This window comes from Lissotriton vulgaris, chromosome 4_1 (assembly GCF_964263255.1).
Source record: "Lissotriton vulgaris chromosome 4_1, aLisVul1.2, whole genome shotgun sequence".
NCBI lineage: Eukaryota > Metazoa > Chordata > Amphibia > Caudata > Salamandridae > Lissotriton > Lissotriton vulgaris.
The window spans coordinates 1202105992-1202132398 of NC_141691.1; the positions used below are offsets into that span (position 1 = coordinate 1202105992).

Below are 26407 nucleotides of genomic sequence, written 5' to 3' on the forward strand. Positions count from 1 at the left end.
ACTTATTACAAAGGTATGGCACACCTGAAGCCATCTTGATTGGAATAAAGTGGTAACTCTTAAAATATTTAATTTAAAAAGGAACAAAATGAGGGGGTATATTTTGCCAAATGAATTATGATTAGTGCTGCAGAAAGAAAAATTAGGGCACATTTTGAGTGACTTCTCAAACCCTCTTCAATTTCATTAAACAATTCTGACATACAGTCTCCCAAGATGGCCACCAGAGACAAAAGAGCCTAAATGTAGCCCAAATATCACCCAGATGTACCCCAAGTATAGCCCAATGACAGAATGTCCCAGAGTGTTCTAAAGAACAACTAGAGCGCTAACAGTCTTACTTATGACAAATGTATGGCACACCAGAAGCCATCTTGATTGGAATGAAGTGGTAAGTCTGAAAACACTCAATTTAAAAAGGAACAACATGAGGGGGTTAATTTTGCCATAGAAAGTATGATTAGTGCTTCAGAAAGAAAAATTAGGGATCATTTTGAGTGACTTCTCAAATCCTCTTCTATTTCATTAAAAAAATTCTGACATGCAGACTGAAACATGCACTTTGAATACCAGCAGCAGACGTCCCTGGTGAGCAGTAGCTTTACTACAGTGATCTAATGTGCAACTAGAGTGCTAACATTCAGAATTTATGGCAAATGTGTGACACATCTGAATGCCTTCTTGATGGAACCAAAGTAAACAAGCATTGAAAATGCAATAGATCTCGCCCTCGTTTAAGTTAAAGCCATTCTGTTTGTAATGAGGTAGCTTTTTAGCTTTGCTTTTATTAGTGTTTTTTCAACTTTCATGTAAATAACATGCATCTGTATGCATATAAGTATATGTATGCATGCATTTATGTTTGTATTTATATAGATATACAGATGATATATGTTTATATATGTATGTATATATATATATTCACTGAAAAAACCATAGGCTATAGACCATATATAGTTAGGAATTAGCATTTACAAAACCTTGAAAATTCACTGAAAAAACCATAGGTTATAGACCATATATAGTTAGGAATTAGCATTTACAAAACCTTGAAAATTCACTGAAAAAACCATAGGTTATAGACCATATATAGTTAGGAATTCGCATTTACAAAACCTTATTTTACTCACACAAAACCATTGAAATTCCATATATAGTTAGTTGCACTAACTATATAGCGCGCACCCGCGATCCACTGCTGATGATGTCACATATTACATCATTCATGACATGGTCAGTGACATCACTGATGACATCACTGATGACATCTCAAATGACATCACTGATGACATCACTGATGACAACATCCAGTGACTGTATGTTTCTGTAAAGTTAAAATATGTCTTACATATTGAAGAATGAGTGGATGTATAAGTGTCTGGATGAAGGATTTAGTAGGTGCATGACTGACTGTATGAGTGAGTGATTAAATGTGTCTCACTGAGTGCATGGGTTAGTGACTAAACTGTCTTAATTTGTGCATCATTATGTCTGTTGTTCTGTAAACTGTTGCATGTGTTGATAAGTAGCTATATGAGTAACTATATGGGTTATTGATTGGTTGCCCAAGTATTTGTATGGGAGACTGAGTGTGTGTGTGGGTGGCTGGGAGGTGTATGACTCTGTGCATAGATGTGTGAGCAGTTGATTCACTAGATGTATGGTTTCAAAAGTGCATGTGGAAACAGCTGTATGGGCGGTTGACTGTGTGCATGAGTGTATTGGTGAGTGAATGGATATCTCAGTGCTACATGTCAAAGTAAGTACATATGTAAAACACAGTACATGTGAGAGTTGACATATATAAATAACTGTGCATAAGAGCCAGTGAATGTGTGAGTGGCTGTATGGATCATTGTGAACTTGTATCAGGGATTGTATAAGAGAGTAAATATGTGTTAGTATATGTTTGAATAAGTAAAGTTTGTATAACTGTATAGTTGAGGAAATGGAGGTGTGATTGATTCTTTGCATGACTGACTAGGTGTGTGAGTAACTCCATGGATAAGTGACAGTCTGTGAGTGTCTGTTTACACTGATTGTATCTAAGGTTATATTAGAGTCTGAAGAGGTTCATCGTATTATCACATGAATGATATCATCAGTGATGTGATCAGTAATGTCAAATGAGATGTCATTTGAGATGTCATCAGTGATGTCATTTGAGATGTCATCAGTGATGTCATCAGTGATGTCACTGACCATGTCATGAATGATGTAATATGTGACATCATCAGCAGTGGATTGCGGGTGCGCGATATATAGTTAGTGCAACTAACTATATATGGAATTTCAATGGTTTTGTGTGAGTAAAATAAGGTTTTGTAAATGCGAATTCCTAACTATATATGGTCTATAACCTATGGTTTTTTCAGTGAATTTTATATATATATATATACATATACGATCCATCACCTCTGCCAACGCTGAGAATGAAGAGGCCACAGCAGGGGAACAGGTGGGAACAATGATTTATTCAACTGCAGCAGGTAGGAATACAGTGCACACCCGCAGTCGAGGCGAATGCATTTTGGCTAAGGATTAGCCTTCTTCAGCGCCACGGGTGTAGGCGCATCAGGTGGCGGCAAATTTAACTAACATAATGTCACGCCCCATCTGTTATGTCCAGCTTTGCTCCACCCCGTCGGCCCAAATGCCTAACGCAACGTATCTTGTACAACGACTACCAACCCCAGAATGCAGTTCCTTGTGCTTTTCACTGGTAAACGTTGCGTGGGGATGACAAAGCGATGACAAAGCGCTGTTATGATAAAAATGATTCCCCACATTGTTGCCGAAGAACACGCCGTCCCCTCCGGTCCCCAACCGTCTCAACCTTCGTGTACCTGGTGTCCATTGAGCGGGGGCAAGGCAGACATATATATATATATATACACCAAAGTACTCCAGTCATTCGAATAAACGTCTCCGACACTCAGAAGTTGCTGTGCACGCAATTTTAATCAGCAGGAAAACAACGCGTTTCGCTTTACAGCTTTACAGCAATATATATATATATATATTGGTTTTTCATTTTATTTTAACGGTGTATATATATATATATATATATATATATATATATATATATATATATATATATTACCTACTGGCAGTCGCCAGTAGGTATATATAGTTAGGATTTTTTCTCTATGGGATTTTTGAAAATTCTATGTCTAATAACTTTGGCGTTTGTGGACGGAATTGGCTGAAATTTTCAGAAAAATGGAACATTTTGTTTCTGAGCAGCCCCTGACAATTTGGGGGGGTTTCATCAAGGGGGAGCCGAGAAAAAAGGGGGGTCCCAAAACGCTTTTTTCCCATGTTAATTTCCATAGGGCGGTTGGCCTCACTTTTAGCTCGAACGGCTGAATGGATTTGCACGAAACTTGGCAAAATTGTAGGGACTGTTAGCCCGATGTGCCTTTGCTAGGTCTCAATATATGTGCTCCAGTGGATTTTGAGTAATTTAGGTTCAAAAAAAGATATATATCTGGGCGGAGCCTAACCACACATCTGATCTGATTGGCTGTCAGCACTTCATCCAAGAAGTGTTGGCAGCCATCTTGGGACCAATATACATGATTGCACCTCATTAAAAAGCATTGTAGTTAATAGAGGGTTTTAGGACTTTAGTTACATTATAAATCATTTGTTGATGGTACCATACTCGTTTTAGGAATTGTGGTGGGTTCTAAGGTGATTTTACCATGTGAAAAAACCTTCTGCTGTGATATCATGAATATTGTTCGAAAGAAAACTAATATCTCATAATTTTCCCACAGTGGTTTGGAAGGGGATCTATAAGCTAAACTGAAAGCTTATTTTTTGTAAATTCACATTATCTTTCTCAGTCATGTGAAAATGAAGTCTGACATTCTCAGTAAAACATGTACATCTAACAAGGACAGAGACTGTCAGTTGATTCCTTTGTGTTCTACTGCAGCCTCCTAGAGTGTTCTAAAGAACAACTAGAGCGCTAACAGTCCTACTTATTACAAAGGTATGGCACACCTGAAGCCATCTTGATTGGAATAAAGTGGTAACTCTTAAAACATTTAATTTAAAAAGAAACAACATGAGGGGGTATATTTTGCCATAGAAAGTATGATTAGTGCTGCAGAATGAAAAATTAGGGCACATTTTGAGTGACTTCTCAAATCCTTTCCTATTTCATTAAAACATTCTGACATGCAGTCTCCCAAAATGGCCACCAGAGACAAAAGAGCCCAAATGTAGCCCAAATATCACCCAGATGTAGCCCAAGTATAGCCCAATGACAGAATGTCCCAGAGTGTTCTAAAGAACAACTAGAGCGCTAACAGTCCTACTTATTACAAAGGTATGGCACACCTGAAGCCATCTTGATTGGAATAAAGTGGTAACTCTTAAAACATTTAATTTAAAAAGAAACAACATGAGGGGGTATATTTTGCCATAGAAAGTATGATTAGTGCTGCAGAATGAAAAATTAGGGCACATTTTGAGTGACTTCTCAAATCCTTTTCTATTTCATCAAAACATTCTGACATGCAGTCTCTCAAAATGGCCACCAGAGACAAAAGAGCCCAAATGTAGCCCAAATATCACCCAGATGTAGCCCAAGTATAGCCCAATGACAGAATGTCCCAGAGTGTTCTAAAGAACAACTAGAGCGCTAACAGTCCTACTTATTACAAAGGTATAGCACACCTGGAGCCATCGTGATGGGAATAAAGTGGTAACTCTTAAAACATTTCATTTAAAAAGGAACAAAATGAGGGGGTATATTATGCAATAGAAGGTATTATTAGTGCTGCAGAAAGAAAAATTAGGGCACATTTTGAGTGACTTTTCAAATCCTCTTCTATTTCATTAAAAAATTCTGACATGCAGTCTCCCAAAATGGCCACCAGAGACAAAAGAGCCCAAATGTAGCCCAAATATCACCCAGATGTAGCCCAAGTATAGCCCAATGACAGAATGTCCCAGAGTGTTCTAAAGAACAACTAGAGCGCTAACAGTCCTACTTATTACAAAGGTATGGCACACCTGAAGCCATCTTGATTGGAATAAAGTGGTAACTCTTAAAACATTTAATTTAAAAAGGAACAAAATGAGGGGGGTATATTTTGCCATATGAATTATGATTAGTGCTGCAGAAAGAAAAATTAGGGCACATTTTGAGTGACTTCTCAAACCCTCTTCAATTTCATTAAACAATTCTGACATACAGTCTCCCAAGATGGCCACCAGAGACAAAAGAGCCTAAATGTAGCCCAAATATCACCCAGATGTACCCCAAGTATAGCCCAATGACAGAATGTCCCAGAGTGTTCTAAAGAACAACTAGAGCGCTAACAGTCTTACTTATGACAAAAGTATGGCACACCAGAAGCCATCTTGATTGGAATGAAGTGGTAAGTCTGAAAACACTCAATTTAAAAAGGAACAACATGAGGGGGTTAATTTTGCCATAGAAAGTATGATTAGTGCTTCAGAAAGAAAAATTAGGGATCATTTTGAGTGACTTCTCAAATCCTCTTCTATTTCATTAAAAAAATTCTGACATGCAGACTGAAACATGCACTTTGAATACCAGCAGCAGACGTCCCTGGTGAGCAGTAGCTTTACTACAGTGATCTAATGTGCAACTAGAGTGCTAACATTCAGAATTTATGGCAAATGTGTGACACATCTGAATGCCTTCTTGATGGAACCAAAGTAAACAAGCATTGAAAATGCAATAGATCTCGCCCACGTTTAAGTTAAAGCCATTCTGTTTGTAATGAGGTGGCTTTTTAGCTTTGCTTTTATTAGTGTTTTTTCAACTTTCAAGTAATTAACATGCATCTGTATGCATATAAGTATATGTATGCATGCATTTATGTTTGTATTCATATAGATATACCGATGATATATGTTTATATATGTATGTATATATATATATTCACTGAAAAAAACATAGGCTATAGACCATATATAGTTAGGAATTAGCATTTACAAAACCTTGAAAATTCACTGAAAAAACCATAGATTATAGACCATATATAGTTAGGAATTAGCATTTACAAAACCTTGAAAATTCACTGAAAAAACCATAGGTTATAGACCATATATAGTTAGGAATTCGCATTTACAAAACCTTATTTTACTCACACAAAACCATTGAAATTCCATATATAGTTAGTTGCACTAACTATATATCGCGCACCCGCAATCCACTGCTGATGATGTCACATATTACATCATTCATGACATGGTCAGTGACATCACTGATGACATCACTGATGACATCTCAAATGACATCACTGATGACATCACTGATGACAACATCCAGTGACTGTATGTTTCTGTAAAGTTAAAATATGTCTTACATATTGAAGAATGAGTGGATGTATAAGTGTCTGGATGAAGGATTTAGTAGGTGCATGACTGACTGTATGAGTGAGTGATTAAATGTGTCTCACTGAGTGCATGGGTTAGTGACTAAACTGTCTTAATTTGTGCATCATTATTTCTGTAGTTCTGTAAACTGCTGCATGTGTTGATCAGTAGCTATATGAGTAACTATATGGGTTATTGATTGGTTGCCCAAATATTTGTATGGGAGAGTGAGTGTGTGTGTGGGGGTGGCTGGGAGGTGTGTGACTCTGTGCATAGATGTGTGAGCAGTTGATTCACTAGATGTATGGGTTCAAAAGTGCATGTTGAAACAGCTGTATGGGCGGTTGACTGTCTGCATGAGTGTATTGGTGAGTGATTGGATTTCTCAGTGCTACATGTCAAAGTAAATACATATGTAAAACACAGTCCATGTGAGAGTTGACATATATAAATAACTGTGCATAAGAGCCAGCGAATGTGTTAGTGGCTGTATGGATCATTGTGAACTTGTATCAGGGATTGTATAAGAGAGTAAATATGTGTTAGTATATGTTTGAATAAGTAAGGTGTGTATAACTGTATAGTTGAGGAAATGGAGGTGTGATTGATTCTTTGCATGCCTGACTAGGTGTGTGAGTAACTCCATGGATGAGTGACAGTCTGTGAGTGTCTGTTTACATTGATTGTATCTAAGGTTATATTAGAGTCTGAAGAGGTTCGTTGTATTATCACATAAATGATATCATCAGTGATGTGATCAGTAATGTAAAATGAGATGTCATCAGTGATGTCATCAGTGATGTAATTTTAGATGTCATCAGTGATGTCATTTGAGATGTCATCAGTGATGTCATCAGTGATGTCACTGACCATGTCATGAATGATGTAATATGTGACATCATCAGCAGTGGATTGCGGGTGCGCGATATATAGTTAGTGCAACTAACTATATATGGAATTTCAATGGTTTTGTGTGAGTAAAATAAGGTTTTGTAAATGCGAATTCCTAACTATATATGGTCTATAACCTATGGTTTTTTCAGTGAATATATATATATATATATATATATATATATATATATATATATTACCTACTGGCGGTCGCCAGTAGGTATATATAGTTAGGATTTTTTCTCTATGGAACTTTTGAAAATTCTATGTCTAATAACTTTGGCGTTTGTGGATGGAATCGGCTGAAATTTTCAGGAAAATGGCACATTTTGTTTCTGATCAGCCCCTGAAAATTTGGGGGGGTTTCGTCAAGGGGGGCTGAGAAAAAAGGGGGGTCCCAAAACGCGTTTTTCCCATGTTAATTTCCATAGGGCGTTTCGCCTCACTTTTAGCTCGAACGGCTGAATGGATTTACACGAAACTTGGCAAAATTGTAGGGACTGTTAGCCCGATGTGCCTTTGCTGGGTCTCAATATATGTGCTCCAGTGGATTTTGAGAAATTAGCGTTTAAAAAAACAGATATATCTGTGACAGCGTCCTAGATAGCGTATTAGTTCGCGTACTTTTCGCGTTTCGGAGCTTTTCGAAGCGAAGCTGATTGGCTCTCCGGTGTCTGTCAACATTCTAAACAGTCTGTAGCAGCCGCCATCTTGTCTCTCGGTAGGATCGAGAGACAAGAGGAGGCCAAAATGAAGAGGGAAATGAAGGAAAGGGGGCAAGGTAGACCCCTTCTGACCCCCTAGGATTGATGAGGGGGATATTAAAGTGCCCCGCGGGGCCAAAAAAAAAACAATGTTTTTTTCGTGGGGTGCGCCCGGTTAGCGTACCGGAAAGCGGTCTGGGGAGCGTAGTATAAGGAATCAAGAATGATTGACTTTTAACTTATTGTATGTTTATTGATTGTTCGTTTTGTTGTTTTTTTTATTTATTTTTATTTAGGTAGCTACATGTAGGTATCAATGTAGAGTGTATAATTTAATAAACGCCGTCTCCTTTGTCGATATGTTGTTTGTTATTAAAGAAGTTATTGTGGTATATGGAATTCATACCATAGTCTGTCTGGAAAGCCGAAACACCATGGAGGTAGGAGATGATAAAGAGATGTTGTTGATGTTGTCACTTGTTGTTTTTGCAAAAACACATTGGAGATAATATAGTGGGAGAAAGGAATTAACTATGTACAAAGTTAGTATGTAACACCAAAAAGTTGCACAGTATATTTAAAGTCTGACTTCACGTTATAATCAATTTGCTACTAGTTTTCAATATATATATAAAAATAAATATTGTGTCAAACAATTTTTGAATTAAGAAATTAAAATTTATTTTTCAGATAGTTTTACAAAATTTAAAAGAAAATCTAAAAAATCGTGATCATTTTTTTCTTCATTTTTCAGTAGAAAATCTACTGCATCTACACATTGTACAAGTTCATTGTTTATTGTGTCGTCGTAGAAATCCATGTCAACTTCTGTCTCATTTTTTTTTCTGTTTCAGTTTTAAAGTTGTTTACTTCTCCTTCCATTTTGAATTCTGAAATATGAATTTTTTTAAAATATATCAGTACAGATAGGACACTGTTGGGTTTCAGTACAGACAGGCAGTTTGGTTATTTATACAGTGTTTTTTTCTTTGGGCCGTGTATGGTATCAAATTGGAAGTAGAAATATGAAGAAAATTATCAAATAAACTCTTAGTCAATTCTGAATTATACTAGAGAAGTCTAACTCTATCCTTAACTTAGGGCCGGGGCTAGGCATGGGCAGCGTGGGCTGCCGGTCAGGGCCTCGCACTCAGCCCATCAGCATGGGGCCACACACTGGTGATGTGTCCTTTTGTTTTCCTGGAGATCTATCACAAAGAAAGGTGTCGCCTGCAATTAAGGTCCATTGGCGGGGGCCCCTCCTTGGGCCTCTCATGGATGGTGTCAGGAGGTATAGGGGAGGGAGAAGGAGACGTTCCCTCAATTGCAAGGAGACCATTCACAGACACTGTGGGGGGCCCATTGTCCAGCATTTTGGCGCACCCTCAGTTTTAAAAATAATATCTTACCTTTTAAATATAATTTGAAGTTATCAGTTGATTTTTTGTTGTTCTGCACTTCACAAAGTAGTAGTCAAAATGGCTGTGTTTCTTTCTCTTTGTTTATATATATTCAGGTACATAACCAATCAAATGTCATGATATAGTAGTAGAAATTGAAAGTAATATTTTAATTGGTTGTCATTTCCAACACTTTCGATATTTTTTGTGAAGTAATTTACCTCAGGGATTTTAGAGAGTTCTACATGCTAAATGGCTAAATGGTATTCCAACTAAATTTGTGAAAATGGTAGGGGTTGGTATGTAGTATGAGCTACTGTTTAATTGGTGAAAGTGTCTCCAGTGGTTTTTCTGTAAATTACTTTCCCACCTTTTTTGTGCGAGTGCTTGTCAGTGCGTTTCGCGGTACGCGAACTTGCAGTGTTACGGGAGTCCTCCATTTTGTGTTTCGGTAGAATTGAGATACAAGATGGAGGGTAAATAATGTTCAGAATGGGTAGATTGGGGTACTTTAGACGTATGCTGTTTCCCTAAGTTTTCTGAGGGTGGCTGAGGAGGCTCATATATGTCGATTAAAAAAAAAGTTTTTTTTCGTGTGGTTATCTGCAGGTACGCGAATTGGTAGCGTACCGGGAAGCGAATATAGGTGAAATTAAGTGAAAAAAAAGTTCATTCGAAATTTTAAAAGAGTACACTAAGTTAAGGTAGCTCTGAAAAGAGCTTTTGGGTTTTGTGTATGTTCTAGAAAGTTATAAGTAGGAACCGATACACATTCTTTAATTTAGTATGAAAATTCTGTTCCCCTCATCTGAGAAATGCACGCCATCTCCTCTGTAGATATCTTGCATGTAGTAACGCAAGTTATTGTTGTAGATGCAGCCCATTACATGGTCCCTCATGTAAGCTGAAACAGACTTATTTACATGCTTCCTCGATTTCTCAATTTGTGGACAAAATTGATTGGACCACCTCCATTTTTGTCTTTGGCATATATTGGAATATACCAAGGCAGTTTGAGGAAAAAGTGTCATCAATTGTTCAAAGGTGTCCTTTAAAAGCATTTCCAGTCCTACCCCAGTCAAAGTGCCCAAATCGTTTCCTCCACAGTGCACTATTGTGAGGTCAGGGGTTGGCAAATTTAAAAAGGTTTTCACCAATGGTATCAATTGGTGACATTTCAATCCTCTTCGACCAATCCATTTGATTTCCACATTTTGTAAATCGAGGTTGTGTAAATTTCTGTTTTCAGCATACCTGTGAGCCCAGTGGATATAGCTATGTCCCAGAATCCAGACTGAAAACATGGCTAGAGGAGTTTTTGCTGCAGTCAGATGAAGTGTGGGAATGAAATGGCAGTTGAAATAGTGATGTTTGTAATGTAAAAAACTGTGGAGTTTAAGTGTAAATGATTCATTAGCAGTGATTGGTGTATTTTCATTGCTGAAAACCGAAAGTTAGGGTGCATGGATGTGTTCTTTGAAAGATGTATTTTGAATGGTTATTTAAAAATGTTGTTATGAAAGATTGCAGTGGATTAGCAGGTGTACTGAGAGTTCAAAGTTCATTTGAAACATTGTTGTGTGAACTTGTGGCCATGACAGGTCAGGCAGGCGGTAGTTGCTATGGAAAAGAGGTAGAAAGGGCAGAGGGGGGAAGGGTGTTGATTTGAAAAAAGTGAGGGAAAAGTTTTTATTGGCTGACATGAGAGATATGTGTGTTGAATATCAGCGTTTCGGTGCCTTTGTTGGTTCCAGCCTCTGGAGTGCATACCTTTAATTCTGGTACAGAATAATTGGTGTGTTTCTGAGACTGTTTTCAATTTCAAAAAGAATTTGTAAAGGTGAGTTATCGTTTATATATTTTAGTTAAAGAGTAGTATGCTTTTTTGCGTAAATAAGAAAGTCAGCTGTGTATTTAAAATGATGTTTTTCGTTAAGTGTCTGCATTCTGCTTTCAAAGGCGGTTTTGCATTCTTCATTTATAGAATCGGAAAAATTTTTGGTTCGGAAAAAAACCGAATCAGTAATTTTACCGATTCTGTAAATTTGCTATGTAGGGGGGAGTCTTCTGAGTCTCAAATGACTAAACGAATCGGTATTTTAGCATGAAATCAAACTTCATGGTAAAATACCGATTCCGGTGTGCATGCACATTTGTGCATGCACACGTATGTCATGTGAAAGGCAGACCTGCCCTTACATGATTGTAGGTGTATAATTGTTTTACATAAAAGGTTTTAAAACTTTGTTTGAAATCAAATGCATGCACACTTAGGGCCCAATGTAGGTGGTCGTTTAGGCCATTTACCGACCGGTTACGGCCGATTTCGGTCGTTTCCGACCTGTAAATGGCGAAAAGGTATGTAGGCGCCTAAATCCAGGGTCACATGTAGGTAAATTTACCTTTACAGAATCGGAGAAATTGTTTTTGATGGTAAAATGATGTGACTCCTGCAATGCGTCACTTTTGCGGAACAGATATATGATGTAATTGTTTTGTTAATGTTACGGTGTACATGTAAAAAATGATGCATAAGTGTTGCACGGGCATTGTAGATACTCTCTTATGTGTGCTTAGCAATTTCAAGTCACTTCCCCCGGGTTCAAGGGCCTTGTAAATACGTCCCCATGTGTGTCTGGTCATTTGAAGTCATTTTCCTTGTAGTGTAAGGCCCTTGTAAATACGCCCCCATGTGTGCCTGGCAAATTTTAATTTTGATTGTTTGAGTTACATAGCCATGTTAAAAGTTATTGAAAAAAAGGTGCAAGTTCCTTAAAAAAACGTTTTCATGTGTATTAGGGCATTTTAAGTCTGTTCCCCATGAATGTAGGGGCCAGATGTAGGTGGCTGAAAATAGCCATTTACCGATCGGTAACGGCCGAATTCGGTCGTTACCGACCTGTAAATGGGCATTGACATGTAGGGGCCCTTAAATGTTGCGTTTTCGGTAATTTTACCGAATCGGTAATTTTTCCGATTCGGTAATTTTACCGAATCGGTAATTTTACAGATTCGGTAATTTTACCGAAAATGCAAGATTGAAATGTGGGTAGCCAATTTTCCATTGGCACATGCCTTTCAGAATCAGTATTTTACCATGGAATACAAATCCATGGTAAAATACTGTTTCCTGTGTACATGCACATCTGTGCATGTACACATATGCCATGTGACAGACAGACGTGTCCTTAGGGCATGTCTGTGTGCCACATTGCAGACATGCCCATTTTGAGGGTGCTAGATGTTGTCAAAGTGATACCCCCTGCACCCTTGACAAATTCGGTATTTACCGATTCTGTAAATACTGAATCGGTATTTGAATTGAATCCCATGGGCTTCAAGGCCCATAGGATTCAATAGCAAATATCGATTTGGTATTTACCGAATCGGTAAATACCGAATTTTTAAGGAATCGGTAATAAATCAGATGTTGGTACCTACATCCCATTTACCGATTTTGAAATACCGGTAATATTCGGTATTTCAAAATCAGTAAATGTGATTTACCTACATCTGGCCCTAGGTGTTTTACATAAAGGGCCCGATGTAGGTACCAAATACCGGTCGGAAACGGCCGATTTCGGCCGTTTCCGACCGGTATTTGGCCTACTGAGATGTAGGGGACCTTTTTTGTCCGATTCGGTATTTTACCGATTCGGTAAAATTACCGAATCGCAAAAATACCGAATCTGTAATTTTACCGATTTTTAAATTTGGGATGTAGGTGGGACTACTTTCTGTGCCACAGGCCCTTTTGATTCGGTATTTTAACACCCAATCCAATTGGGTGTTAAAATATCGAATCCAGGTGTGCATGCACATGTGTGCATGCACACCTATGCCATGTGACAGACAGACATGCCCTTAGGGCTGGTTTGCTTGCCACATGGCACCTGTGCCTGTTTTGAGGGTGTCAGAGGGTGTCAAAGTGATACCCCCTGCACCCTTGTGCATACTTTTTTTTTTTTATAGCATTGCCGAATCTAGTTCTTACTGTTATTGATTTACTGTTTGGTAATAGTGGTTAATAACATTTTTTATTATATTTCACCACAGATTCAACTGCAGATTATTTGGGAATTAGACAATGCCGTCTAAAGATAGAATTCGAAAGGCTACAAAACGTCAAAGACAGCAGTTACCAAATATTTTGCAGCAGTCCTCTACTTTAATATTATCTCAACGGACGAAGAAAACACCGGGTAAGAGAACGAAATCATTCCTTAAAAACATTTGTAGAAACAAAAGTATAACTACAGAACAAGTTTTAGTCCAGAAAAAGAGAGCCAATTTAAATGGAAAGGAAAGGCCCGTCAAAAAAGTTTGTGCTAGAGCAGGAGATAACTCTGTGCATGGCAGTAGAAGGGCAAATATTTTCAGGGACATTCGTAAGCGAATGTTCCGTAACAGGGTAATTGTCAATTTGGTAAAACAATTTAAAAAAGGTCAACAGAAAGTGTCATTTTATAATAAAAAGAAAAATGTAGAGAAAAGTATTGATCAGGCTTTCGAAATCAAGCGAAAGTTATTTATTTTGGTAATTAATAGAATTAGGAAACTAAACAAGGTAATCTATGTTTTCAAATCTAATAGTAGATGGAAGAGAGACGTTAATCGGAGTAATTTTTGTGAAGTTTTCTTAGGAGAATGGATGCATAGTTCAAATAGTGAGGCATTTTTTAATGAGGAGAGTTATTTTCAGGACAATGTTTTGGTGCATGCAGTTGACAGCAGTGGTCGAGCATATGAGGTAAAAGATGGTCATCGGGTTGAAAAAGAAATACTTGTGTCTGCAGATGCAGAAGAGGCGCTAAGTGATGAGGTTTTAGGGAGATGTCCTAAGGGACCAGTGTACACCTGGAAGTGTAGTTCTATTTGCAGTGTGCGACAGGATTCCATCAATTTGCTTTGTGATTTTATACGGACATTTCATAAGAAAAGTGTAAAGCAAAAAATAAAGTTGTTGCAAGAATTAGATCCTTGCAGAGTGAGACAAGTGACAGGTTTGCGTGGTCATTCACTGGCTTGTCTTTCTAGGAGAGTATGCCAGAGTGTATTTCATCATTTTAGGATGCTTGCAGTGCATCATAATAAAGTGAGGAAATTAGTTAGAATGTTGTATTATGCTAAGAGTCCAGCAATTATGCTTAAAGAATTAAGCAAAGCTCTTTTGCATGGTTCTGAAGTAGATGTGAAGAATATTTGTCAAGAAATTGATTTCTGTTATTTTGCTGGTAAAGAGAACAATGTTGATATTGAACCACTAGAAGATGGTAATGTGGAAGACAGTGAACAGATTTTCAGTACAGATAAGTTTCACAAGGAAATTTCCACGTTTATGGTGAAATCAAGTGAGAGGCCTAATTTCACTTGTGTGTGTTGTCGACGGACTTATTATAAGAATCAGAGTAAGTTAGTGGATATATATGCAAAGAGTGATATGGAAAACAATAGTGAATGGAAGGATTTTGCCACATACTTGATGGTAGAAAATTGTTTTGATTTGGGAGCAGACCAACGTATGTGTACTTATTGCTATAACAAATTAAACCAAAACCAGATGCCTGCTAGAGCGGTTTATAATAATCTGGATTTAGATGACATTCCTTATGAATTGAAGGATTTAAATACTTATGAATCTATTTTGATTCAAAGTGTCCATCCCTTCCAGGCTATTGTACGAATGGAGCCAAAGACAGGGAAGTTGCCTCCATCAGATTTACAGAGAGGATTAAAGGGAAGGGTTGTTTATTTGCCTTTGGATTTGAAGAAAAACATTAATACAATTGGAGTAGAGAAAGTGGAAGAGGAACCTCTGGTTATCATAGTTAATGGTGTTCCGACAAAGAGTAAGAAAATCTGGCAAGATTTAGTGGATGTTAGGAAAGTTAAGAAGGCAACATTGTATTTGATAAAAAATAATAAGTACTACAAGAATGTATGTGTTGCAGAAGAGGAAGTAAGTGAAGAAGAGGACAGCAATTTGTGTCCTGGTCAAATTGAGAAAATAGAATCCTCTAAAAAGGAAGAAATATATGAACATCATAGTGTTCATCCTTTGCATTCCAAGGAAGTCATGGGGAATGCTATTGAGTTGTTTCAAATGAAATAAGCCAAAGGGAGTCATATTAGTGTTTGGGAGGAAAGTTTGGAAGCTCGGTGTTTCCCACAGTTATTTCCCACAGGTCGAGGAGGACGTTATGATGAGCCACCTGTTCAAATTCCTGCTTCAGAATACCGGACTTTACGATTGTATACAGAAGATCCTAGGTTTCGACAATGCATTCCCTATTTATTTCATCTATTGTTTGAAAGTGATCTCTCTGGATTGTCTTATGCAGTGAACCACATCTTGAAAAGTGGTTTACAACTGCGAAATATCTCGGCAAGGGACTTTATGGATAAAGTCAATGTGCAAGACAGTATTTTGGATTCTCACCTGATTAATCTCATGGCTTGTCAGCGTGGTACTAATGAGTATTGGTACCGCCGTCATGGTGACTTAAAATGTATGCTGAGGAACTTAGGAACTCCCACATGGTTCCTCACTCTCAGCTGTGCTGAGTATGGCTGGGAAGACTTACTTGAATTTCTACGAGAGGTAAATGGAAACATTGAAAATATTGAATTTAAGACACCTGGAGAACTGTGCTCTTTGGATCCTGTGAATGTTTGCAGGTACTTCAATCATAGATTTGAAGCTATGATGTCTTTCATCACGAACAAGAAAAATCCACCTCTTGGAGAGGTGTTGGATTTCTTCTGGAGAAAGGAGTATCAAGCAAGAGGTGCTCCTCATATACATATGCTACTATGGATCAAAGATGCACCTAAATTTGGAACAGATCCGGATGACTTAGTGATGAGTTTCATAGAACAGTATGCTACATGTGCTGTTCCAAAGACAAATGAAGACAAAAGTCTAAGAGAACAAGTTTTACGGTTTCAAAGTCATCGTTGTGGAAAGTACTGTCGTCGAAAATTCAGAAACAAGGACAAATACTACACCAAATGTCGTTTTTCATTTCCACGGTCGGTGATATCTAAAGGAAGAGTTAACAATTTGATGTCATCACTGCGACATAATGTGACGAGGAAATCACCCAAAAACACATACAATTTGAAAAGAAACGAAGAGTCCAAGTACATCAACGACTACAACCCAGTGATTTTGTCCATGTGGAATGCTAACATGGATATACAGTTTGTGGCTGACAACTGTATGGCTGTTGCTCGGTATGTGACGTCTTACATCACTAAAAAAGAAAAGACAGAACTGAAGGATATGTGGGAGGATATTTCCCATGAAAAGAGCCTCAGTAAGAAGTTGTACAGTTTCAGTCTGAAGATGTTGTCGCATCGAGAAATTGGAGCTTATGAATGTTCTGACCGGTTATCTTCAGCAAGTCTCTATGCCAAATCTAGGAGTATCATTTGGGCGAGTCTTGGTCTTGCTGCAACGCGTAATCGAGTTCTGAAACCTGTACGGGAAATTGAGTATTTGGCGGAGAAGGAGCCAAACAGTACAGATATTTTGAAGAGCAACATGTTGGATACATATTATCCAAATAGAAGCAGTCACCTGGAGAATGCTTGTCTGTATGAAGTTCTTCAAAATTACATTTTCAAGAGGAACATCAAAGAAGATATTGATAAAGGTGTGTATGCTGTAATTGGAAGTGAGGGATGTCTGGTGAAGCAAAAAAAATGTCAATTGATAAATCATCGAAAATTGGATTGCGAATCTCCCGAACGAAAAGAGTTTTTCTATTTAGCTCTTTTGCAACTTTTCAAGCCTTGGCGTGCAGAAGAGGAACTGCTTGGAGATTTCCTCTGTTATGAAGTCTCTTTCAATGCAGCCAAAGAGTCCATAGAATGTCCTGTTTTCCCAAAATATCTACAAATGTTGAATGCAGAAATTGAGCAGGAAGCAACAATTGCAGCCGAGATTGCTAGAGACAGTTCTCAGGACAGTCAGAGTTCTGTTTCATTGAGTCAGGATCCACTAGGAGAACCAGTTATTGAAAATGAAGCTGCTACTGCCATGATTGAAGTGGAAAGAGCCATGGCACATGCTCAGAAGGATGCAGTTACCTTAGAAGATTTGGAAAGGCAACTTAACGTTGAGCAGAGGAAAATATATGTCGAAGTTACCAACCAAATTGAGCATGGATTAAGTCATGAGAAGAAAGAGTGCTCATGTACGTCGTTGAAGCCTGTCCGACTGTACGTGAGTGGAGAAGCAGGAACTGGAAAAAGTTTCCTTATTAAAGCAATTTCATGTTATATGCAGAAAAGGACTGATTTATCACTGTCTTGTGTTGTGACCGCTCCAACTCGACTGGCTCATAACATTAAAGGGATTACTTTGCATTGGTTACTGATGCTGCCAGTGGAGCATGATAACAAATTACAATACCACAAGTTATCTGGAGATGCTTGTTGTGAAGTATCTCGAGTTTTGAAGAAGATGAAACTTCTTATCATTGACGAAGTAAGCATGGTTTCCAATCTCATGCTTGCTTTTGTGCATTTAAGAATGCAGGAAGTTCTTAAAACAGAGTATGATGTGTTATTCGGTGGCAAACACATCATTGTTTTTGGTGATCTTCTGCAGCTGACACCAGTGAAAGGACAACCAGTGTTTAAACTGCTTACACATGAAGATACCAAGAAGTGCCTAGGGAGCATTGGCAACGTTAACATATGGTTAAACTTCAGTTATGCTGAGCAGCGTGAAAATATGCGTCAGGCGAAGGACGAAGCTTACAAGAATATTCTACAAGATATTAGAATCGGGAGAGTGACTGAGCGTGGTAAACAAGCTTTACATGCACGATTACTGTCAAATTTATATCCAGAAGAAGACGTTTTGCCAGAGGATATTTTTCAGAAAATTACTGTGAAGAAATCTGGAATATGTTTGATGCCAACTCTTGCAGAATGTTCCATCTTCAACAACAAAATGTTGAATTTAGAAAAACAAGAGATTGTAAAACTTGAAGCTATTGACAAAATAGCATATGGGAGCAACAATTATTTTGTCAGAGAATTTGAAATCTAAATTGGATTCATTAGAGAAGACTATATCTAAAACTGCAGGTTTTGAAAAGACTTTGAATGTGTGTTTAAATTGCTGAATCATTTTGAGAAGGAATTTACATGTTGAAAGAGGTCTGGTAAATGGATCAATGTGTAATGTTGTTGATTTTGAGAAATACAGAAATAGAGATGGAATTGAATTTTTAAAAATTAAATTTGATGGCATTGAGGAAGTACAGCTAATTGGTCGTTGCTCTGCTAGGTTTTTGCTTGTTAAAGACTTATATGTTCGTCGTAAGCAGTTTCCTGTTTGCTTGGCATATGCGATGACAATTCATAAATCGCAAGGTTTAAGTGTAGACACTGCTTTAGTGAATATTGGCAGTTCTGTATTCAAAGAGGGTATGGCTTATGTAGCATTGTCACGAGTCAAAACTTTATCGGGTTTGTACTTGATTGACTGTGATGTCACAAACATTTGTGCAGATCTAGATTGTGTTAAGGAATACAATAGGTTAAGAAGAGAGTATGCGCCACATTTGCCTCAATATCCTTTGATTTAGAAACGTGTGGTAGGCCGGAAATGAATAAATATCAGTAATAGTAGGGAGGTTGTAGCAAAAAGAGCAAAAGTCGATGAACCCAAAAGTGGAAGCAGGAATAAAATGAATTCTGTTGAAAATGTTGTTGGTTTTAAATTTGAAAATAGTTCTGGTGTCAACTGCTATGCTAATGTAGTTGTTAATGTTCTCTTTTCACTAGAGACTTTCAAAGAACAGATTGTGATCAATTCGTTAATGCTGTTTGTTGAATTCTGTGTTAGAGAAATGTAGTGCTGATAAAACGAGAGTAGAAAGTGTGTCTGAAATTCGTTTTCTGTTAGACGAATGTTCAGGTCAAACAGAATTCTCTGAAAATATTCAGCAGGATTGTCAGGAGTTTTTAATGTATATGCTTGATGTATTGCAAGATGAGGGTGTAGATGTAGATTATCTATTTGGCCTTTCTTATCAATGGCAGCATGACTGCGAGAACTGTAGGCTATCAAGTACTACTAGTGTAGACTCAGAAATATTTATATATTTAACTTTGCCTGACAGTAAATCAGTATCCTTCAATAAGGTAGTAAATGCAGCCGATCAAAACATGGAGTGCAGGCAATGTAAGTCTGGAATGCTGTCCACGTTAATTTTACGAAGTTGTGGCCAGTATGTCATTTTAATGTTCCAATGATGTAGGGCTGATGGAACTAAATTGACAACTTTAATTAATAATTTTATGGCTTCGCAGTTGTCAATATCAGGAAGGACTTTTAAAACTACTGCAATTATATATCATAATGGTCCTTCAACTAATTCAGGACATTACACAGCTTATTTGAAATCTGGAAACGGATGGTCATTCTGCAATGATTCTGTTTTAACTTTTAAAAAAAAGATTGCCTTTCCACCTTCAAAATTCTTACCTGGTGTTCTAACAACCAAAATTTTAGGAAAGGAAGCTTGGGATTTGTTTAGAGGAATTTACAGAGGTTCTAATGGCTCCTACTATATATGGCCTTGTGGATAATTGTAGTACAGAGCGAAAACTATTTGTTTTTATAAGCAAAGTCAAGCAGCAGATCAAAAAAAGGAGTAGAGGAAATGTAAGTCTGCAATGCTGTCCACATTATTTTTGAAGACTTATGGATGAAACGTCATTTTACAATTTCAACTACATAAACTAGAAGAAAATAAGTTGTCCAGTCTAATTAAAAATGTTTTTGCTACACAGTCATCGATTTCAGGAAGAACATTTGCAACTGCAGTTATTACATAATATGCTGGTACTTTGACAACATCTGGATATTACACAGCTTATTTAAAATTTTAAAAATGGCTATTCTTTCAGCAAACATTACTAATTGAGTATGAAGCAATGTTGCCTTTTAACTTGATTTTTGAAGTCAGAATTTAGGGTAGGTAATTGGACTACAATGATTCTAGGTGTTGCTGTAACTTAGTGTGCTGTTTCAAATTGCTTTGTATGTCTCAGTTTTCTAAAAACAATTGAGTTTATTTTTCAGAAAGTGGCGGGCAGAAAATAGTAACAGCACAACTGTGTATAAGCTGTTCATAGGATATCCTTTGACGTCATAGAAAGTAAGTTACTTTGGAGAAGTTCCTATTTCTGCTTATTTATATTATTTGGGTTTTTTAAACACAATCATTTTGATTGTGTTTTTTTTCCCCGCTGTTATATGATGAATACCTTCAACTCACTGTTTTCAGTGAAATTTGTTTTTTCTGATAACAGCAAAAATAAACCATTAAATATGTTTAATTAATTTTCTACTTTGAATTGTGATTTTGTAATATGTATATGGATTGGTGTGGCTCACTGATTAGAGGCGGTAGACCCAGAAGCAGAGGTCGGCCTGGGCCTTGGTCAGCGGACTTGATCATTTTTGCTTCGGTGCCTACTCCAACCATGGGTCCCACTCAGCAACTTTGGGTAATAGCTTGCTTAATCTCAACTAACAGCCCCATCAGCGCCGGGGATGCCTGGCATCACCTTGGGGATGCTCAGGAGGGTTTATCTCACATGGAAAGCCAGGATGGGTTCCCCAGGAAAATACAGCGCCGGGACGCTTCTTTGCTGGGTCAGCTGTACGCTTTACTAGTATACCACATTTAACATTTAACATTCATTTTGTCTTATGCTCACTCTTTTTTTACCATCTTGTATTAATTTAATTTTTTTGTTCTTTTTTACACAGATAAAAAGTATGAAAATGACAATACAGTACCGTAATGACAATTATAAGGTAAGCGTTTAGTACTTTTTACGTTACATGTCTATCAGATTTAACTTTTATTAGTTCCTCTGCTTCTTTTTTGTAACCCTTAGTTTCCTGTCTTTGCTACTTCCTTTATTTCTTTTTCTATTACTTATTTATACTACTCTTTTCACTTCTTTTATCAGTTCCTCTTTCTACAGTAACTGTGTGTTATTCAGTCTATTTTTCTTTGTTTTCACATTACTCTCTGTTTATTAATTCGTCTTTTTAAAAAAAAATTTTTTTTTTACTTCGCTCCCGGTTAGCGTACTCGGACGCTAATTGGGAAGCGTATCAATAGAAATAGAGGATGCTAGAATGCTAAACATTCTTGCAATTTTTTTGGAAAAGGGAAGGTAGTTCTGAAAATAACTTTTTATTTTTTATTTTTGATGTTTTATATTTTTTTGGTTTTTTTTGAGGAAGGAGAAACAAAAATGATTTACTTCAAAGGGCTCAACAGGAGCAACAACAAAAAATTACTTTCTAGGACGTTTTGGACATTGATGATTTTCAAATGATCTATTTGTTAAAGTAATATTCATTTCTCCGCATGAAATTAATTTTCCACACTGTACACAAGTCAATCTCATCTGCCTAAAGTTCTTTTGCAGATTTGGAATCGTTTCCCTTGCCTCTGACTCACTTATTGTAAAGTCATTGGTGGATGTTTTTGCCGGTCGGGGGTTATCCACCAAATCTCGAAGTTGCGCTCTAGAATAATTAAGAGGATGCCAAGTCTCCATGTGCCGATGCATGGTATGATTACCAAAGCTATATTTTTTTCGGTCCCTCTCGAGAGTGTTTTTTTGCAGATGAGGCAGGTAACGTACCTAGCATTAACTTTCTTTTCATGAGAAGGAAAAGAAAAAAATTGCCAGATAAAATTCACTTTCACACGGGACGTTCTTGGCATTTCTTTCAGAAAGCCACTTGTCCCTTGCTCCTGTTCCTCGTCTTCCTCTTCTTCTTCCTGGTCGAAGATGACCTGGCTAGTCGGTCCTGTCTTCTTTGGTGGTGATGGAGGTGGTGGAGATCCACCAGCTGCAGCTAATAGAAATGCCATGTCTTAGCAAACAAAAACAGGTCTTTCTCTCATAAAAATGAAAGTCGGAGTGAGGAAAAAAGGTGGGACTTTCATCATTTGAGAGAACAAAATGTTCTAAACCAATGAAAAGTGTTTGTTTTACGTCATATGATCAAGCGTTCCATCATTAGGAAACTAAAAGTAAAATCAACCAATGAAAAGTTTTATTAACTAGTCACATGACCTGTTATGCTTACGTTCCGCGTTCCGCACTGCGCCTTACATCGATTCCGGGGCTTTACGTTTCGCGCCTTTGTTCGCGTTCCAGAACGCTTCCGGGTGCGCTAATGCAGCACGTCATAAGGGGCATTACGTAGTAACGCGATATGTTGCGTTTATGGGACGCGTCACAATGTGCCTTTCTAACGCGGTATTTACACTAACGGAACGTTTACCGATTCGCGGACCGGCAACGAAACAAGAAAAAATATTTTAAACTATAATATAAATTGAATTAAAAAAATATAATACAAATATATATAAAAAATATTTGTGAAGTAGAATAAAAAAATATATGTTACAGCTATAGATATTTGCTATTAAAAAACCATTGAAATTCACAGAAAAAACCATAGGTTTTAGGCCATATATAGTTAGGGATTAGCATTTACAAAACCTTAATATACTCGCACAAAACCATAGAAATTCGCATATATAGTTAGATGCAATAACTATATATCGCGCACCCGCAACCCACTGCTGATGATGTCACATATTACATTATTCATGACATGGTCAGTGACATCACTGATGACATCACTGATGACATCTCAAATGACATCACTGATGACATGGTCAGTGACATCACTGATGACATCACTGATGACATCTCTAATGACATCACTGATAACATCTCATTTGTCATTACTGATCACATCACTGATGATATCATTCATATGATAATACGATCAACCTCTTCAGACTCTAATATAACCTTAGATACAATCAGTGTAAACAGACTCTCACAGACTGTCACTCATCCATGGAGTTACTCACACACCTAGTCAGTCATGCAAAGAATCAATCACACCTCCATTTCCTCAACTATACAGTTATACACACCTTACTTAATCAAACATATACTAACACATATTTACTCTCTTATACAATCCCTGATACAAGTTCAGAATGATCCATACAGCCACTCACACATTCACTGGCTCTTATGCACAGTTATTTATATATGTCAACTCTTACATGTACTGTGTTTTACATATGTACTTACTTTGACATATAGCACTGATAAATCCAATTACTCACCAATGCACTCATGCTGATAGTCAACCGCCCATACAGCTGTTTTCACATGCACTTTTGAACCCATACATCTACTGAATCAACTGCTCACACATCTATGCACAGAGTCACACACCTCCCAGCCACCCCCACTCACACACTCACTCTCCCATACAAATATTTGGGCAACCAATCAATAACCCATATAGTTACTCATATAGCTACTGATCAACACATGCAGCAGTTTACAGAACTACAGTAATAATGATGCACAAATTAAGACAGTTTAGTCACTAACCCATGCACTCAGTGAGACACATTTAATCACTCACTCATACAGTCAGTCATGCACCTACTAAATCCTTCATCCAAACACTTATACATCCACTCATTCTTCAATTTCTAAGACATATTTTAACTTTACAGAAACATACAGTCACTGGATGTTGTCATTTGAGATGTCATCAGTGATGTCATTTGAGATGTCATCAGTGATGTCATCAGTGATGTCACTGACCATGTCATGAATGATGTAATATGTGACATCATCATCAGTGGGTTGCGGGTGCGCGATATATAGTTATTGCATCTAACTATATATGCGAATTTCTATGGTTTTGTGCGAGTATATTAAGGTTTTGTAAATGCTAATCCCTAACTATATATGGCCTAAAACCTATGGTTTTTTCTGTGAATAGATATATATATAATATATACATATATACATCACCAATTTCTGTCCCCAAAAACGAGTCCGCACTCCAAAGTCAGGTTGGTTACTATCCATTTTATTTACCGGATCGAGCAGGCATTTTAGTCCAAATCATACCCCCTTGTCACTGCCGACGCGTTTCGGAGAGTCAATATCCTTCTTCCAGGGCGTTACGGAAATGGAAGCACCACACCGTTTCCTCAGTCCCACTTTGATCATTAGCGCTCCCACATGACTACACTGCTGGTGTGTGTTCGCGGGGCATTGTGGTGTCTGTAGTTTTGTCCCTCCAGTGGGTGTGTGGCTGTTTCCTTGACTTCAGTCAAAATATATATGTTCAATAGATTTTTATGTTATATTTATTATTCATAGTTTTAAACATTTTCTAATAATTCTAACAATTTTCTTTTATTATATGTATTATTTGCATTATTTTACACTATTTTTCAAACTGTTTTAAAAAACGATATTTTTAACAACGATATTTCTAACAACGATTTCTTGGGGGATATTTTTGTACTAATCTTTATGAAGATAGGACTTCAACATTTTGGACAACAATATTTTGTGACGACATTTTTGTAGCTCAACATTTTTGGTGTTGATATTCTGACAGTGATCCCATACCAACAAACATTCCATGCTATAAATACATTCATCACTTTTGAAATAAGTAAGTGATCATTCACCGGGAATTCGATTTTCTTTATCCATTAAAAAAAATACACAATTGTAAAGTACCTTTTTTCTTCTTGTTTACGGCATTTCTGTGGCAGTTTGATGTCTGCCTGATTAACCTACATGGACGGTCAAGGAACAGAGACATCCAGTTTGCAATTCTATCCCCACAATCATGGGTTTGCGTCCTGTGGAAAAGAGAAGCAATATATATGGTGTCATGAAAGCCTTAAACTCCAACACCAACAAAAACAAAATCGAAAATGTATTCTGATTATATTTCACAATCAAACATCCAGACTTCCAGCAGGGGTGAGGCAAACCTTATCTTCGAAATTGTCAACACCTATCATAGGATTTCAATGGCAAATAAATTGGATTAAACCTCAGTTATCATTTGATACATTCAGCTGTAGAGGACAATGGTCCGCTTCAGAAGCTGTCACTGAGATTTAACCAAGGTCACATTACAGTTCCTAAATGTCACATATGTCATTTATTATAAACGCAAACAGAACATGCTCTTTATTTGACCTGATCTGACCTGGTCAGTCCGGTCGCTCCTCCTGCCGCGTGGCCACCCCGAGTGTGCCCGATCTCCTCCCGCTGCTGCTGCCGAGTCAAGACTGCCCCTGTCTTGGTTTGGCCCCTGTCCCTGACTGTCCCTGTGCCTGCTTGTTTTTCTCGTTGTAAGCTGTATCATTTTGCTGCCATTTTCTCGTTTTTCTCGCGTTTGCCCTGTAAGTTTTTGTCCCATTGTCCTTCGTTGTTCCCTGCCCCACCCCACTCCCTGCCGCTGCTCCCCCGCTGCCCCACCCCCGCTCCCACCAGCATCTCCGCACTCTCCCCCCCACTTGCCACCCTGCTCCTGCCTCCCAGCTGCTCCTCCCTCACGCCGCCCCCCCCACTCTCCATTTATGGCAGAGGGCATGCTTCCGCGCAATGTTGACGCGCAGCGGGCGCGCCGATTGTGCGCCGAAGGCGCGCCAAAGGTAAGCCCATCTGCGCCCGTCAGCACCTGGACCCCGCCCAGTGCCAGAACCCCTGGCCCCCGCAGATGCCAGCCCACCCGCCGGACCTACGACGCAGCCACCCTCCACGCACTCAACACCGGCCGGACCCCCGGCTGCCACCGAGCCACCCCAGGACGCACGTACACACCCTTCACCTGCCAATCCTGCAAGTTCTCCTGCATCCAGACCTGCACTGCACCCGCCAAGCCGAGCACCAGCAGCAACCACCTGAAGTGCATCCTGCTCAACACCCGCTCCGTCCACAGACACGCCGTCGAACTCTGGAACCTCCTCGACTCCACATCACCAGATGTCGCCTTCCTCACGTAAACCTGGATGAACGACTCCTCAGCGCCCGACATCGCCATATAAGATCACCCGGAGGGACCGCGTCAACCAGACAGGAGGAGGCATCGCCATCGTCCACAAGAACACCATCCGTATCACGACCAGCTCCGACGAC

General features: G+C 38.3%; 1 protein-coding gene across 1 annotated transcript in view; it reads right to left on the reverse strand.

Annotated features, from left to right (window-relative positions):
• LOC147723040 (molybdenum cofactor sulfurase-like) overlaps nucleotides 1–26407 on the reverse strand; it is a 577064-nt gene that overhangs the window by 109919 nt on the left and 440738 nt on the right. Inside the window, exon 11 of the mRNA XM_086965413.1 lies at nucleotides 24995–25119. Within this exon, the coding sequence (XP_086821539.1) occupies nucleotides 24995–25119 (125 nt within the window). The remainder of the gene's footprint in view (nucleotides 1–24994; nucleotides 25120–26407) is intronic.